Raw genomic sequence first — 14,107 nt, 5'->3', positions numbered from 1 at the left:
CTGGTCCTTGAAATATAATAATTAATTTAAAACTAACTAAAATATGTTTATCCAAATATTTGTTATATGACATGTATTGTGATATTTCTAAGTCCAATTCACCTTTACACTCAAAATGGAAAATTTTATTCTTCATTGGCACAAAACCAATAATTAAGGCATGTATAGATGCTCAATTGTGGTCTTCTTTACAATTCGAATCATTCGTTGATCACCTGTGCAATTATGGAATTTGTAGTTTTCATTACAATTTGAATAATTTGTTCACAACTTTACATATATACATAGTCTTTACAAAGCAGCAGCAACAGCAAGCATACAGAGTTACAAAACAGAGCCAGGTATGATTTTCTTTAAATTTTTTGTATATATAGGAATCTATCACTTGTGTTTACTGTTTTTCGTTTCATATCTATCAATCCTTATTGTATCTAATGTATCTGGAAACCACGTTGGCTTTGGTACTTTTCGGGGATTGTTATTGTCTATTTTTATATGAAATCTTTCATATAAATTCAATTGAAATGTTAATCGATAATGCCCCTGATCTCATTAATGAACAGTGATATATGTGTTTCCAACTAGAGATCAGTTTAACTCTAATATATCCCCTAATTCTATGATTGTAAGATTCTCTTTCCAACTACAGGAATATCATATAATATAGTTAAATACCAATATTTCTAATATCTCATATGCATTTACAATATCCTTAATATACAAGTTATTCACTAAAATAACTATATTTGAAAGGAAAGTACATCATGATAATTAACCACATGCTTAATGTCTATCATAAAATGATTACATAGTTCGTGAAACAAGGTTCACTAATTTGTCAACTTACTTTTTGCCATTATTCTTTTTCAGTAATTCATTTCGCGAAAAAAAGTATGATAATTCGCCAACTCACCTAGTTTGTGAAAAAAAGTGTGCTAATTCGTGAACCCCGACTTCCTTTTTCAGCAATTTTATAATATCATCAATGTTTTAGAAGATATATTACAAAGTTACCTAATCATCAAAACTAAATATTAGTTACAAATGATAACAACTGAACACTTATAAAAAGTTCTGATCACTTATAAAAAGTTCTGATCACTTATAAAAAGTTCGATGCTTAATCGTATACAAAAAAAACTTGCCTAAATGTGAACAATACTAATAAGATAATTATCCTTCTAAGTTATTTTCTCGTTTTAATATGCCACATATACGCCAAGTAAGATGTAAGCTAAAATAGTTGTTCACAATGGTAACATTTGAACATTTTTAACAAGTTTATTGGTCATGTACAAAGAAAATTGACTAAATATGAGCAAAACAAATAAATAATTACCCTGGTGATTTTCCCTCAAAATAGATTTTTGCTAAAATGGGAACCGAAAGAATGTTATTAAGTTTGAGCGAGCATTTATGTAAATTTATTTGGGAATAGCCACTATGAGAGAAATGTTAAGAGATGTTTATTTCCCTTGTATGACCTTTTCACATTCGGTATAAAACTTAGGGAAAATGATTTAGGAGGGTAATTATTTGTTTGTTTTATTCACATTTAGGCAACTTCTTATTTTTCTCTACACGATTGACAACTAACTTGTTAAAAGTGTTCAAAAGTTACTGAACTTGTTAAAAGTGTTCAAAAGTTACCATTGTGACAGACTATCTTAGGTTACACCTTGGCGTATACATGACGAATTAAAACGGGAAATGACTGAGGAGGGTAATTATCTATTTTTTTGTTCACATTTATGCAACTCTTTTTTGTACACAATTGACCATCAATCCTGTTAAAAGTGGTCAAATTCCATTTATGATGAACAATGAGTTTTTTTATATTATTTTTTTTATTTTGATAAACCAATTATTATCGATTATGAATTATATAATAACATCAAAAGACCATTTATCCACTTGCTTATTTTAATACTCATTTTTTTTTTCAATCCAAATGCTTATGGTGATGAATACTCATTATGAATTATCTAATACATGCAATCTTTTCTCCGTAAAGATGTATAAATATAAATGTTGTTCTATATATGGTTTACGATGGAAAATGGTTATATTTGATATATTTTTTGATGCTCTTATATATATGATTTTATGATGTCTACCTTTGTATGACTTACTAAGTTTTCTATTTGAACATATTATTTTGACATATACCCATATTAGAAACATGCATCATTGTGCGGATTGAGAAGAAAAGATAGTCACACGAACATAGAGAAGACAGAAGATTTGCTGTATTTCTGTAGTAAATATCATAACTATTTTTCCATAACAAATTTTGTAGCTATTTGTTCCATAACAAATTCGTAGCTATTTTTTTCTTCTATAAAAAGATTCAACAAAGTTGAATTTATTAATAACCATATTTAAAAAATATAGTAAAAAAATTTAAAAGTAACATAAAGTTTTAGAAGATAGATTACAAAGTTACCTAATCATCAAAACCAAAAATATTAGTTACAAATGATAACATTTGAACATTTTTAAAAACTTCAATGCTTAATACAATTTTTTTGCCTAAATGTTAACAAAACTAATAAGATAATTATTCTTTCTAAGTCATTTTCTCGTTTTAATATGCCACGTATACACTAAGTAAGATATAACCTAAAATAGTTGTTCACAATAGTAACATTTTAACATTTTTAACAAGTTTATTGGTCAATATGTACAAACAAAATTGACTATAGGTGATTTTTCCTTAAAAAAGAAAAAGAAAAAGAGATAGAAGGATGATAACCAGGCCCAAGATTATTCGAGAGCCCATTTCTGTAAAATAAAGTCCATATGGGTCAGACAAGATTGAAGATCCCCTTTCATATGCTGACAATTCTTGAGATTCATATCATGCCTTCGATGGCCTGTAAAACCTAACAATTTCACAACGTGCTTTTGCCCCATTTAACTGAAGTATGGAACAATGCGATCGTAGTCATGGCAGGGGTAATCAACAAGCTTACGAGAGATGGTGTTGTCTAGCTGGGTCTCGAGGCCATCGATTAAACTGGAACCCGTCCTTTAATTTTTTCTGCTTTTTCTTTTTCCGGCATTACTCCTTCCCGCTGTAGGGGAAACTCCAAGGGTTTGAGAGTTTTTTCTGGTGGAGAGATAGACAAGTGATGGACGTAAGTGCAGAGTGAAAAAAGGGGAACCTTTTGAAAATGCCAACCACACTCCAGGCTCAACAAATGCGGATGTGGGGTTTTCAGCTTTTTCTTTTCTCATACAAGGCTCTTCATTAATCTATCCTCATGTGGAGACTTGTCCACAACAAGTTCCTTATAAAAGTCTCAATATAGTTCAAATTTCCCAAAATCTTTGTAGTTAGGTTTTGTCTTCGATTTCATCTTGATTATTTTTTACAGAATTGATAGAGTATAATCCATCATCAAAGTATGTGAGAATCACGTTTTCGTTGTTACCTAGGTATAAAAGGAGCATGTGTGCATGTTTGTGTTTGGCCTGTACAATGATATGTGTAAGATTTTCAAATGTAATCTAATTATTCACATGATGATATGTTGAAATCAACAACTATTCCCACTTTCAATCATGTTAACGAAAGCAAAGTTTAAGTTCAAAAAGGAATATCCACAAGAAAATAAACAGCTTGTCTGAATTTACATGAGCATTAGTTTTCCTACATCTTCGTTTCCTACCAAATGTGTAATGTGTACTCTTCCTCTTCCCATGCAAGGTATCTAAGTCTTAGAATAAATTTTTTGAACACTATTTATCTATGGATTATAAATGATATTGGAAAAAAGATAGTTCTACTTCTACATACTAATAATAAAACATGAATGTATAAATGTATACTAAATCACAACTTTTGTTATTTCATGCCCTTTGTTGATTTGTTACATGGTTTGCAGGTCTCACAAAAAGCTACAATATAAAAAATGGCGTTTATATTTGAAATCATTGCTGGTCCAATTGTTGAATATTTGCTGCCTCCTGTCAAGAAAAATATGGGTTATCTTTTTTCCTCCACAAAACATGTGAGGAACATGAGTGCTAAAATGAACCAACTGGATGGTACAAGCATTGATGTCAAAAATCACAGGGACGCAAACAATATAAATAATCTAGAGATACCTACTCGTGTACCGAGTTGGTTGGAAGAGGTTGAACAGATTAGGAAAGATGCTCAAAGCATTTCAAGTAGTGAGAGTGGATGTTTTAACATAATAATGAGGTACCGAGTAGGAAAGAAGGCATTTAAGACTACTGAGGCGATTGAATGTCTTATTACGGAAAAACTTCAAATGAGCTGGAGTGATGCTCAAAAACCTCTTGGGAGAGTGAATTCTAAAAACGCATCCACTTCTGCACCTTCAGATGGTGATGCCCAAAATCACTTCAAATCAAGAGAGAAGCCTTTTAAGGATGCGCTCGGGTTCCTTCAACAAAATCAGACGAGCAAAGTGATAGCCCTATGTGGAATGGGTGGTGTGGGAAAAACCACCATGATGGAACAACTGAAAAAGAATCTGGAAGGTGAGAAAATGTTTGATTTGTTTCTAAAGGTGGTTATTGGGAAAAAAGAAACGTCTTCTATTCAGCAAGCTTTGGCAGAATGCATAAGTCTATGTCTAACTGAAACAGATCCAACAAGAAGGGCAGAACGTCTTGGCATAGCATTTACGAAGCTGGCAGAAGCTAAAAGAAAGGTTTTAGTGATATTAGATGATGTATGGGAGACGATCGAACTCAAAGATATTGGACTAAGTCCTTTTCCCAACAGCTTCAAGTTATTGATGACATCACGAAAGGAAAATACTTGCAAGCAAATTGCAGCAAAATGTAATTTTGATTTGAAAGTAGTTAGAGTGGAACTCATGGAGGAGCTCGAAGCACAGAATTTCTTTTGGAAAATCATAGGAGTTGCCAAACAAAATGATCTGGAGCTCAATCAAAGTGGAACAGAGATTGTGAGAGAATGTGGGTGTTTGCCCCTTGCCATTAATCTCGTTGCCAGTCGTCTTAAGTTTGAAGAAAAAGTTGCATGGAGAGATACACTTCGTCGTTTGAAGAATAAAGATCTTGATTATGTGCAAGAAAGTGTTAAGATAAGCTATGACTATATAAAAGAGGATGAGGAAAAAGAGATCTTTCTTCTTTGTGGCTTGTTTCCCGATGACTTTAATATTCCAATCGAGGAACTCACAAGATATGCATGGGGCCTACGGTTGTTAAATGGAGTTTCTACTATGGGAGAGGCTAGGGACGGGACAGAGACGCATGTGCAGAGTCTCAGAAAAGCAAATTTGTTGATGGATAGCGATTCCATTGGGTGTGTCAAAGTGCATGATCTTGTGCTTGATTTTGTTTTAGGTAGAGTTTCTAAGGGTAACCATCCATGGGTAATCAATCATGGTGATAATTCAAAGTGGAGTAGTGTTGGAATGAGTGAATCTTGTAACATAATTTCTATTACTTGCAGGGGTATGTTTGAGTTTCCTAGAGACTTTAAATACCCAAACCTATCACTTTTGAGACTTATGGATGGAGATAAGTCGTTTGAGATTCCTGAAGGTTTTTATGAAAGAATGGAAAATCTTGAAGTTGTAGCATATGAAAAAATGCAGTATCCGTTGCTTCCCAGATCACTTGAATGCTCCACCAAGCTTCGGACACTCATTTTCCATGGATGCGCATTGATGTTTGATTGCTCTGTAATTGGTGAACTCTTGAACCTGGAAGTGCTCAGTTTTGCTCATTGTGGCATCAGAGAGTTACCATCCACAATCGGAAAGTTGAAGAAGCTAAAGCTACTGGATTTGACGGGTTGTGTCAATCTTCGTATTGATGATGGTGTCTTGAAAGATTTGATCAATCTTGAAGAGCTTTATATGAGAGTTGCTGATGAAAAGGCAATTAGGTTCACAGACAGCAATCATGCTGAGTTAGCAGAACTTTCAGAGCACCTTTCTGCACTAGAAATCGAGTTCTTTAAGAACAGTGGTAAGCCCGAGAATGTGTTGTTTACGAAACTTGAAAGGTTCAGGATCTCCATGGGACGTAGTTTAGGATACAATCCTGAATTAAAGATGCACTCATTTGAAAACACGTTGATGTTGGTCACTAACAAAGATGAGCTATTGGAATCTAGATTGAATGAGTTGTTTGTGAAAACAGAGGTGCTTTTTCTAGAAGTGGATGGTATCAATGATTTTCATCAACATTCGTTTAATAATCTAAGAGTCCTTGATGTTTTCAAGTGTGAAAACTTGAGATACCTCTTCACAGTCCCTATTGCAAATGGTTTGGTGAAGCTTGAGCGCCTCACAGTTACACAGTGCCCTGTTCTGGAAGTACTTGCATATAGTGAGAATGGTGGAGATGGAGTAATTAAGTTTCAGAAGCTAAAGGTTCTATGTTTGGGTTGGCTACCAAAATTGATAGGTCTTTGCAACACTGTTAATGTAATTGAGCTACCACAGCTGGTGGAGTTGATTCTTGCGGGCCTACCTAATTTCAGTAGCATTTATCCTGAGAAAACATCTGCAACATCTTCTATGTCCAGTAATATCTCTGCAATTCAACCATTCTTTAACAAAGAGGTACATTCCTTAACCAAATTATATTCATTGGATGGTGCTATTGATGGTCAACATGTCTTAATTGTTGTCCAGGTGTTGATTCCTATGTTGGAGAAATTACAAATCTCTAGTATGGATAGTTTGAAAGAGATATGGCCTTATCAATTTACTAGTAGGGACGAAGTTAATGCCTGCATGTTGAGAAAGATTGAAGTAGACTCTTGTGATAATATTGTGAATCTGTTTCCAACCAATCCCATGTCTTTGCTGGGTCGTCTGGAAGTGCTTGATGTTTTATCCTGTGGAAACATTGAAGTGTTATTTAACATCGACATGAGTTGTGTTGGTGAAATTGAAGAGTACAGTAGCAACTTGAGACTCATTAAAGTATCTAATTTGGGGAAGCTAAGAGAGTTGTGGAGGATGAAAGGTGAAAGTAGCACTGATATCCTCATCCGTACCTTTCAAGCTGTTCAAAGGATAGAAATAGAAGAGTGTGAGGGGTTTGTAAACGTATTCACACCTACTGCCACCAATTCTGATGTGAGAAGACTTATGAATGTGAGTATAGATGGTAGGAGACCTTGTGAAGAAACCGGGAGAAACATTGAATTGGTTCAGAAAAGCAAGGAGGTATGTGATGTCATTGAGCTTTCAATTTCTATTTTGATGTTACAGAACTTATTTGTATGTGCCTCTATATACACCCTCACACTTATATGTGTATGTGTATCTACATATGTGTGAGTTTGTGCACATACATACATATACATATATACATATCACACTACAATAAATCAATCAGTTATATACAATTTTTTTATGTATTCACACTTAAAAGTGTGCCATAACAAATTATTTGTAAACCTTTACACTTCAAAATGTGGATAAACAATTTAATACTCCACATTTGAAAACATGGACAAATTACATATATACTACATTTTTAAGTGTATTGGAGAAGTAGGCTAGATTTCCTACATTGCTATTTGCTAAGTATGGATCTCTTTCAACCTTTATATTATCACTTTTACATATTTATAAGCAAGTTTTCTTATTTTCTTATTTTTGTTATTTCACTATGCTTAAGCATTTGTTTAATATTTTCTAACAATTGTAACTTCAAATATTACTTATTTACACCGCATTATTAAGAGCGATTGAAAATTAATATTTTTATATATTTCCATTAAATGCGAAGATTTTACATATTTATTCTAGGGATCAAATAAGTGATCACTCAGAAATATTGATTTATGGTAAAAGAAAAGAGTAAATATTAAAATCTCGTCCCCTTTATCTTGGTCCTCCCTCCTAGTGACCATCTCGGCTCCCCTCTATGTCTCCTTCATAAGGAATCTCAGTTCAATTGTTTGTAAATCTCATTTGAAATTTGATGTTTTTGCATCATCCCCCACTTGTCCTGCAACTTTTTCACTTACATTTAAGATTTCACTCATCTGATACCCAAAAAGTATAATTTCTTTTGGAAACATGTTGTCTGGTTTTGGATTGTGACAATATGTTGTAAGCATTGCCTTTTTTCTATTTTACTGGGTGTATGTTTTATGATACTTGTATCTTAAATGATGATTTTGGATTTCAACTCACTGAATAATGTGTTGAAGATGATAAGATATGGTCGTTGAATTTACGCTATGCCTTGCGTTTTCCATGCTTGATGATGATGAAAAATGCACCTGAGATTGTCTATGGTAGTTGAGGAAAATGATTGCAATGGAGGAAGATTGGACTGCAAAGTGTGGTAAAGACGTCGTCGACCAAGGAAAAAGGGTTGAGTCAGGACCACTTATAGCAGCAACAGATAGTGAGGAAGGTGGTGACAGACTGACAGGGAAAGAGGGGGACAGTGGGGCGATATGTGGGTGGTGGGGCCTATGGATAATTCAATGATAATTAATAATACAAAATAAAAGAAGGGAAAAATAGTCGTTTTATAAGGCATTAACAGACTTAAGTTAACGGTGTGAGTGATGGGGATCAAAATTGCAAAATGATTTTTTTTGTAACTAAACCAAAAAACCAGATAACCAATTGTGTACATTAGTTTAAAAATGTTATTTTTACGTATTTGTGTAAGTGCGAGTATTTTGCATATTTATTGTAGGTATCAAATAAGTCATCATTGGAAATTATTTAAAATCCGTTAGTTTAATCGCTGTCAACTTTAGTTATGTAAATAGATTTAAACAGGTGTGCCGTTTATGAATAGTTAATTTAAATTTTAGTTGATGGAAATTCTGAATTATATTTGTTGTTGAGATATGTGCAGATTAATGTCATATCCAAGGCAGAGACCATTTCAGAGGTGTATGGTAATATTCCTGACGTTGAATCCTCAATCCATCCCATACCTTTTCTTAATCACCTTGGAGGACTTCATGTAAATGGCTGTAAGGATGTTGAAGTGGTGTTTGAGATAGAGAGTTTCAGTAGCAACAGCAGCAGCAGCACAGATTCCACAACAACTCTGCATAAATATAATCATCAACCACCACTACTACTTCCCCACCTGAAGTTCTTATTTTTACAAGATATGGAGAGGATGAGTGATGTGTGGAAGTGCAATTGGAAGAAACTTGTAATTCCTCAAAACCAATCAGAATCCTACTCATTCCACAATCTCACAAACATATACATGGGTTCCTGCAATAGCATAAAGTACTTATTTTCACCTCTCATGGGCAAACTTCTTCCCAACTTAAAGGATGTCAGGATATGGAATTGTGGTGGTATTGAGGAAATTGTTTCAAATAGAGATATTAATGATGAAAATGAAGAAATAATATCTTCTACTCACACAAACAACATATCCTCCTTCCCTCTTCTTGATTATCTCAACCTTGATTCTCTGCCATGCCTAAAGAGTATCGATGGTGGTACTACAATCACAACTACTTCCACCCATGATCAGTTCAAGGTATCATTACTCTTAAGTGGATCCTTTACATATTCAATTATTTCTTTTTCTATTATTCTTTTCTCCATTAGCTACGTTATATATATATATATATATATATATATATATATATATATATATATATATATATATATGGCTAGGTTATAATGTGGATGGACAACTATTGTGTGGACGTGTGGATAATGCTATTTTATGAAAATTACTAAGAGAATATGTTGTTTAGTAATGTGAATACGTTCAATCTCACAGAACTATCGTTATTTTAATGGATTATCACCAATTCTAATTCATTTTTGTTCTCATTCATCGTTTTTTATTTATTTTAATTGTTACAGAATACGACTTAATAAACATCCGGATAACATTCTGACAGAATGAGAATAATTAAAAAAAATGTATAATAACCTTATAGACGATTTAATTAGTGAAAATGCTTAATAATTAAAATAATTATATAAGATTGAACGTATTCATATTATCAAACAACATATTTTCTTTGTAATTCTCACAGAATAGCATTATCCACATGTCCACACAATAGATGTCAATCCACATTTGAACCTAGCTCTCTCTCTCTCTCTCTCTCTATATATATATATATATATATATATATATATATATATATATATATATCTTTTCATAGGTTAATTCTTCTGAAGCTGGAAAGACAAAATGATTAATTACATACACAATTCTTATAGTTTTTTTTTTCTCTTGCATAGTTTTTTAAAGAGATGTATAGATCGTAGGGTTGTAAAACATATCAAATGCATTTGTTATCCAATTTCAGTTAAATTAACTTACATACATGGCCAATTTTGGACCAGATTGTGAAGGAGAGAAAAATTGATTGAAATGATGTATATTACTCATTTCAACAGTATTGATAATTATTGTTAGGTAAAATGAATATTGGAACAAAAATGATTTTATTTATTTATCTATTTTGTTTACATGCAACCTAATGTATAATGAATGGACCTCTATTTTCTATTTAAAATACTAAAGTTAAGATTGATATTACAATATACAACCTAATGTATGGTGAATGGACCTCTATTTTCGCAATAGACACTGATATTGATAAGGAGTATTTTCCCCCTGGAGTTTACAATCAAAAATTCTATTTTCACGAATGCTAATAATATAATCTTTTCCTTTATAAACATTAGATAAGCTAGACCAAAAATTTTAGGTTAAGATGTAACACGCACAAAATATGATTTAATCAATGCAAGTACGAAAGTTTAAGTATATTGATTGCACATTATGTTTCTAATAATAAATTTAAAAGTAAATTTTTTTCATATATTGATTGCAAATTAGGTATCTAATAATAAATTTAAAATCAAAGTTATGTTTTTATATTTCTACTTTGAGGAGGTAATAGATTATACAGTCAAATGCAGTTTATTTTCTCTTCATAAATCATGGCCCTATATTAATTTTGAATTTCAATTTCCCTTGACGATATTGTTATTTACGTACCTTAGTCATGTGGGGAACACTTGTGTTTGTGACCACATTTATAAGAAGCAGTTTGTATGTGTGTAGCCAACAACTAAGCTTTGTTAATTTAAATAGATCCATTGATTTTTCATGTGTTGTTGTAGTGTTCTCAAGTCGGTGTTGCTTCTTGGTTCTTATGCCAATACTCCAAAAAGATTAAAATATGGAGTTGTCCTGCCCTATCAAGAGTGTTTCCATCCAATGTAGTGGGACGGCTGCATAAGCTTGAAGAGTTGAGAATATGGAATTGTAAGTCAATAGTAGAGCTATTTGAAACTGAATGGGCCAACAACAATGGTGTTGATAGTAGTAATGTTGGTGATGGAAGTGACGATACATGTACTGCAATCACCATCCCAAGGTCGGCAAATATGACTCTGCTTCAATTGGCCAACCTAACGGTATTTCACATCTATGACTGTGAAGTTTTGGAATATATATTCACAAGTTCCACACTTGAAAGCCTCAAGCAACTCAAAGAAATGACTGTAGAAAAATGCAAGGCAATGCAAGTGATTGTAAAGGAAGATGGAGAGCACACAGAAAAATCTAAATCTATAATAGTCTTTCGACGTCTCCAGTCCCTTACACTAACAGATTTACCAGATCTCAAGGGTTTCTTCTTGGGGATGAATGAGTTCACGTGGCCAGAATTGGAAAAGGTTGAGATGTATGGCTGCCCACAAATGATGAATTTCACATCTGGTCACTCCATGACTCCGAAGCTCAACTACATACATACAGGATTAGGCAAGCATAGTCTCGAATGTGGCCTCAACTTCCATTTGACCAATGCTACACATGAGGTATGCTGTTACTTTAATTCATTATTTAACTAGGTGATCAACATGTCGTTTTATGATGTTCAACATATTATTTGCTTACAAATTTAGGTGGTTCGTATGTTTATTCCCGAAGGAAACACAAAACAAAACCACTTAATATTTAAATCAAGTTAGATGAAGTAAAGACAGGCTCAATTGACCCACTAACTGTGAGAAGTTTTTTCTATGTCGAGAGATGAAAATACAATAACATAATCATCTTTTTTCCTAATAAAATCAGATGTAAATATTCAGTATATGAACACAACTAAACCTAAACAAGTACATAGAAAATTACTTTTTTTAAAGTTGCAAAAACACTTGATCTTTGTATTTTTATTTTACTTCATTTTAACAACCCCCCCCCCCCCCCCCCCCCCCCACCAACACACACACAAAAATAAACAAATAAATAAAAAGACTATAAAATCTAAATAGTTGATTGGAAATACATGTTGGCTCATTGAAGAATAATAGAACGTGCAATCATTTAATATGTTTGTATACTAAATGTATTTTTCTTTTATAATTGTCATGTTGTGATGATCTATGTTTGATTTTTCATAGCAGACTCAACTCCCTGTGTGCTCTACTCCAGATATGATAAAGCTACTTCAGTTCCCTTGGTCTTTTTCAAATTTAGTTGAAGTTTATGTACATGAGAGTTATGTCAAATTGTTGGAAAGACGTATAATTTTTCCATGCAAGGAGTTGCTTAATTCGAAGAATCTTGAAAAGCTTTCTATTACTATACAGTATGTTCAATCTAAAATAGAGGAGGTATTTGAAGTAGCAGAAGGGACAAATGAAGAAGTGGATATTGAAACAAAATCTGTTGTGGCTTTTCAGAAGCTAAAGGAGGTGACTTTGGGTGGATTAAATAATCTGAAGCATATGTGGAAGAGCAATCAGTGGATAGTGTTGAACTTTCCAAACCTTACAAAGGTGTCAATTAATAAATGTCCATGTCTTGGACACGTTTTTAGTAGTTGCATGGTTGGCAGTCTATTGCAGCTCCAAGAGCTACAAATAAGTGAGTGCGAGAGTATGGATGTGATTGTCAAACAAGTTGAAGATTCCGAAACCAGACCGACTAAGGTTGTGTTCCCTTGTCTAAAATCCATAACACTTCACAAGCTTCCAAATCTCAAGGGAATATTCCTGGGAAACGAGGCTTTTGAATGGCCATCGTTAGATGCTTTGGAAATCAAAGATTGTCCACAAATAACAGTTTTCACAAATGGGAAGTCAACTACTCCGGTGCTGAAGTTAATTGATACAACTTTTGGATTGTGTCAAATAATGGAAGACCCAAACTCTTTTATAAAGACCAAACAACAAGAGGTATGTGGTGTCTCCTTTGGTTATTATTAATAGATTAATGTTTTCTCCAACAAAAAGCTTACTAAAGATTTCTTTATAATCTCCTACAGGGATGGGAGTTCTAGAGAAACATCAAATTCACACGTTCAGTTTGGTGCTTTAATGAGCTAAAACTGAAATGGAGTTGTTAAATTGAAAAAAATGGCCAAAATATAGGGATTTTTCTGTATATTTCCCTTTTGGATTTCAACTTCCATTGTCGCGTTGTTACTTAATTAGCTTAGATGTGGGAAACACTCGTGTTTGTAATCACATTTTTAGAAACAAATGTTGTGTTAAATTGTAGTGTGTATGTGTGTAGCAAACAACTAAGCTTTGTTAATTAAATAGATCCATTGATTTTTCATGTGTTGTAGTGTTCTCAAGTCGGTGTTGCTTCTTGGTTCTTATGCCAATACTCCTAAAAGATAGAAATATATAAGTGTCATGCCCTATCAAGAGTGTTTCCATGGTCTGTAGTGGGACAACTGCATAAGCTTGAAGAGTTGACAATATGTAACATACACGTTCAGTTATCGTGTTTTGTTAATTTTAAAATGAATAATATTAAATAATATATGGATTTGAGCATTGAGTTCTAACAAGATAGTTTTATAAGAATTGAAGTAAAACTATGTTTAGAATCATTCAAAAAAGTATTAGAAGTTTTATGAGATTCTAATCAAAAGTTAAATATTGAAATTAACGAAAATATAAAGTTGGAAATAAGTAAAAATATTGTTACTGAAATTGTAGATTATCTCGTTAGAAACATTTAGGCGCAAACCTCATCGAAATCCGAGTTATAATGAAGAAGTTATGACCAATCGAAGATCCGCGACAAAACCGGCAAAACACCATTTAGCGTAAAAAGTGAGTTTTCGATAAACTACTTTTTAGCTTTAGTTATC

General features: G+C 33.0%; 1 protein-coding gene across 3 annotated transcripts; it reads left to right on the top strand.

Annotated features, from left to right (window-relative positions):
• The first annotated feature begins 234 nt into the window (after nt 1–234).
• LOC145158854 (uncharacterized) lies at nt 235–13,565 on the top strand. Of its 3 annotated transcripts, none has more exons than XM_079077717.1 (7): nt 235–341; nt 3,891–6,581; nt 6,654–7,193; nt 8,854–9,501; nt 11,115–11,816; nt 12,405–13,178; nt 13,268–13,565. In XM_079077717.1, the coding sequence occupies exons 2-7, from the start codon at nt 3,918–3,920 to the stop codon at nt 13,280–13,282; spliced, it is 5,343 nt and encodes a 1,780-aa protein (XP_078933843.1). In that variant the 5' UTR covers nt 235–341; nt 3,891–3,917; the 3' UTR covers nt 13,283–13,565. The 3 variants fall into 3 exon arrangements, with proteins under 3 accessions (XP_078933843.1, XP_078933841.1, XP_078933842.1); XM_079077715.1 differs by having other exon boundaries at nt 12,402–13,178; XM_079077716.1 differs by lacking the exon at nt 235–341 and adding an exon at nt 2,755–3,211 and having other exon boundaries at nt 12,402–13,178.
• Nucleotides 13,566–14,107: the final 542 nt, after the last annotated feature.

The sequence above is a fragment of the Lactuca virosa genome, chromosome 2 (genome assembly GCF_052849685.1).
Source record: "Lactuca virosa cultivar CGN04683 chromosome 2, Lactuca_virosa_CGN04683_v6, whole genome shotgun sequence".
Lineage (NCBI taxonomy): Eukaryota > Viridiplantae > Streptophyta > Magnoliopsida > Asterales > Asteraceae > Lactuca > Lactuca virosa.
This window is presented reverse-complemented; position numbering and strand designations above follow the sequence as displayed.

Excerpts from the sequence above, each read along its gene's own strand:
- LOC145158854 (XM_079077715.1), top strand. The coding sequence starts at position 3,918 with ATGGCGTTTATATTTGAAATCATTGCTGGTCCAATTGTTGAATATTTG. Across the intron at positions 6,582-6,653 it reads AACCATTCTTTAACAAAGAG|GTGTTGATTCCTATGTTGGA; the intron begins GTACATTCCTTA and ends ATTGTTGTCCAG. Across the intron at positions 11,817-12,401 it reads TGACCAATGCTACACATGAG|CAGACTCAACTCCCTGTGTG; the intron begins GTATGCTGTTAC and ends GATTTTTCATAG.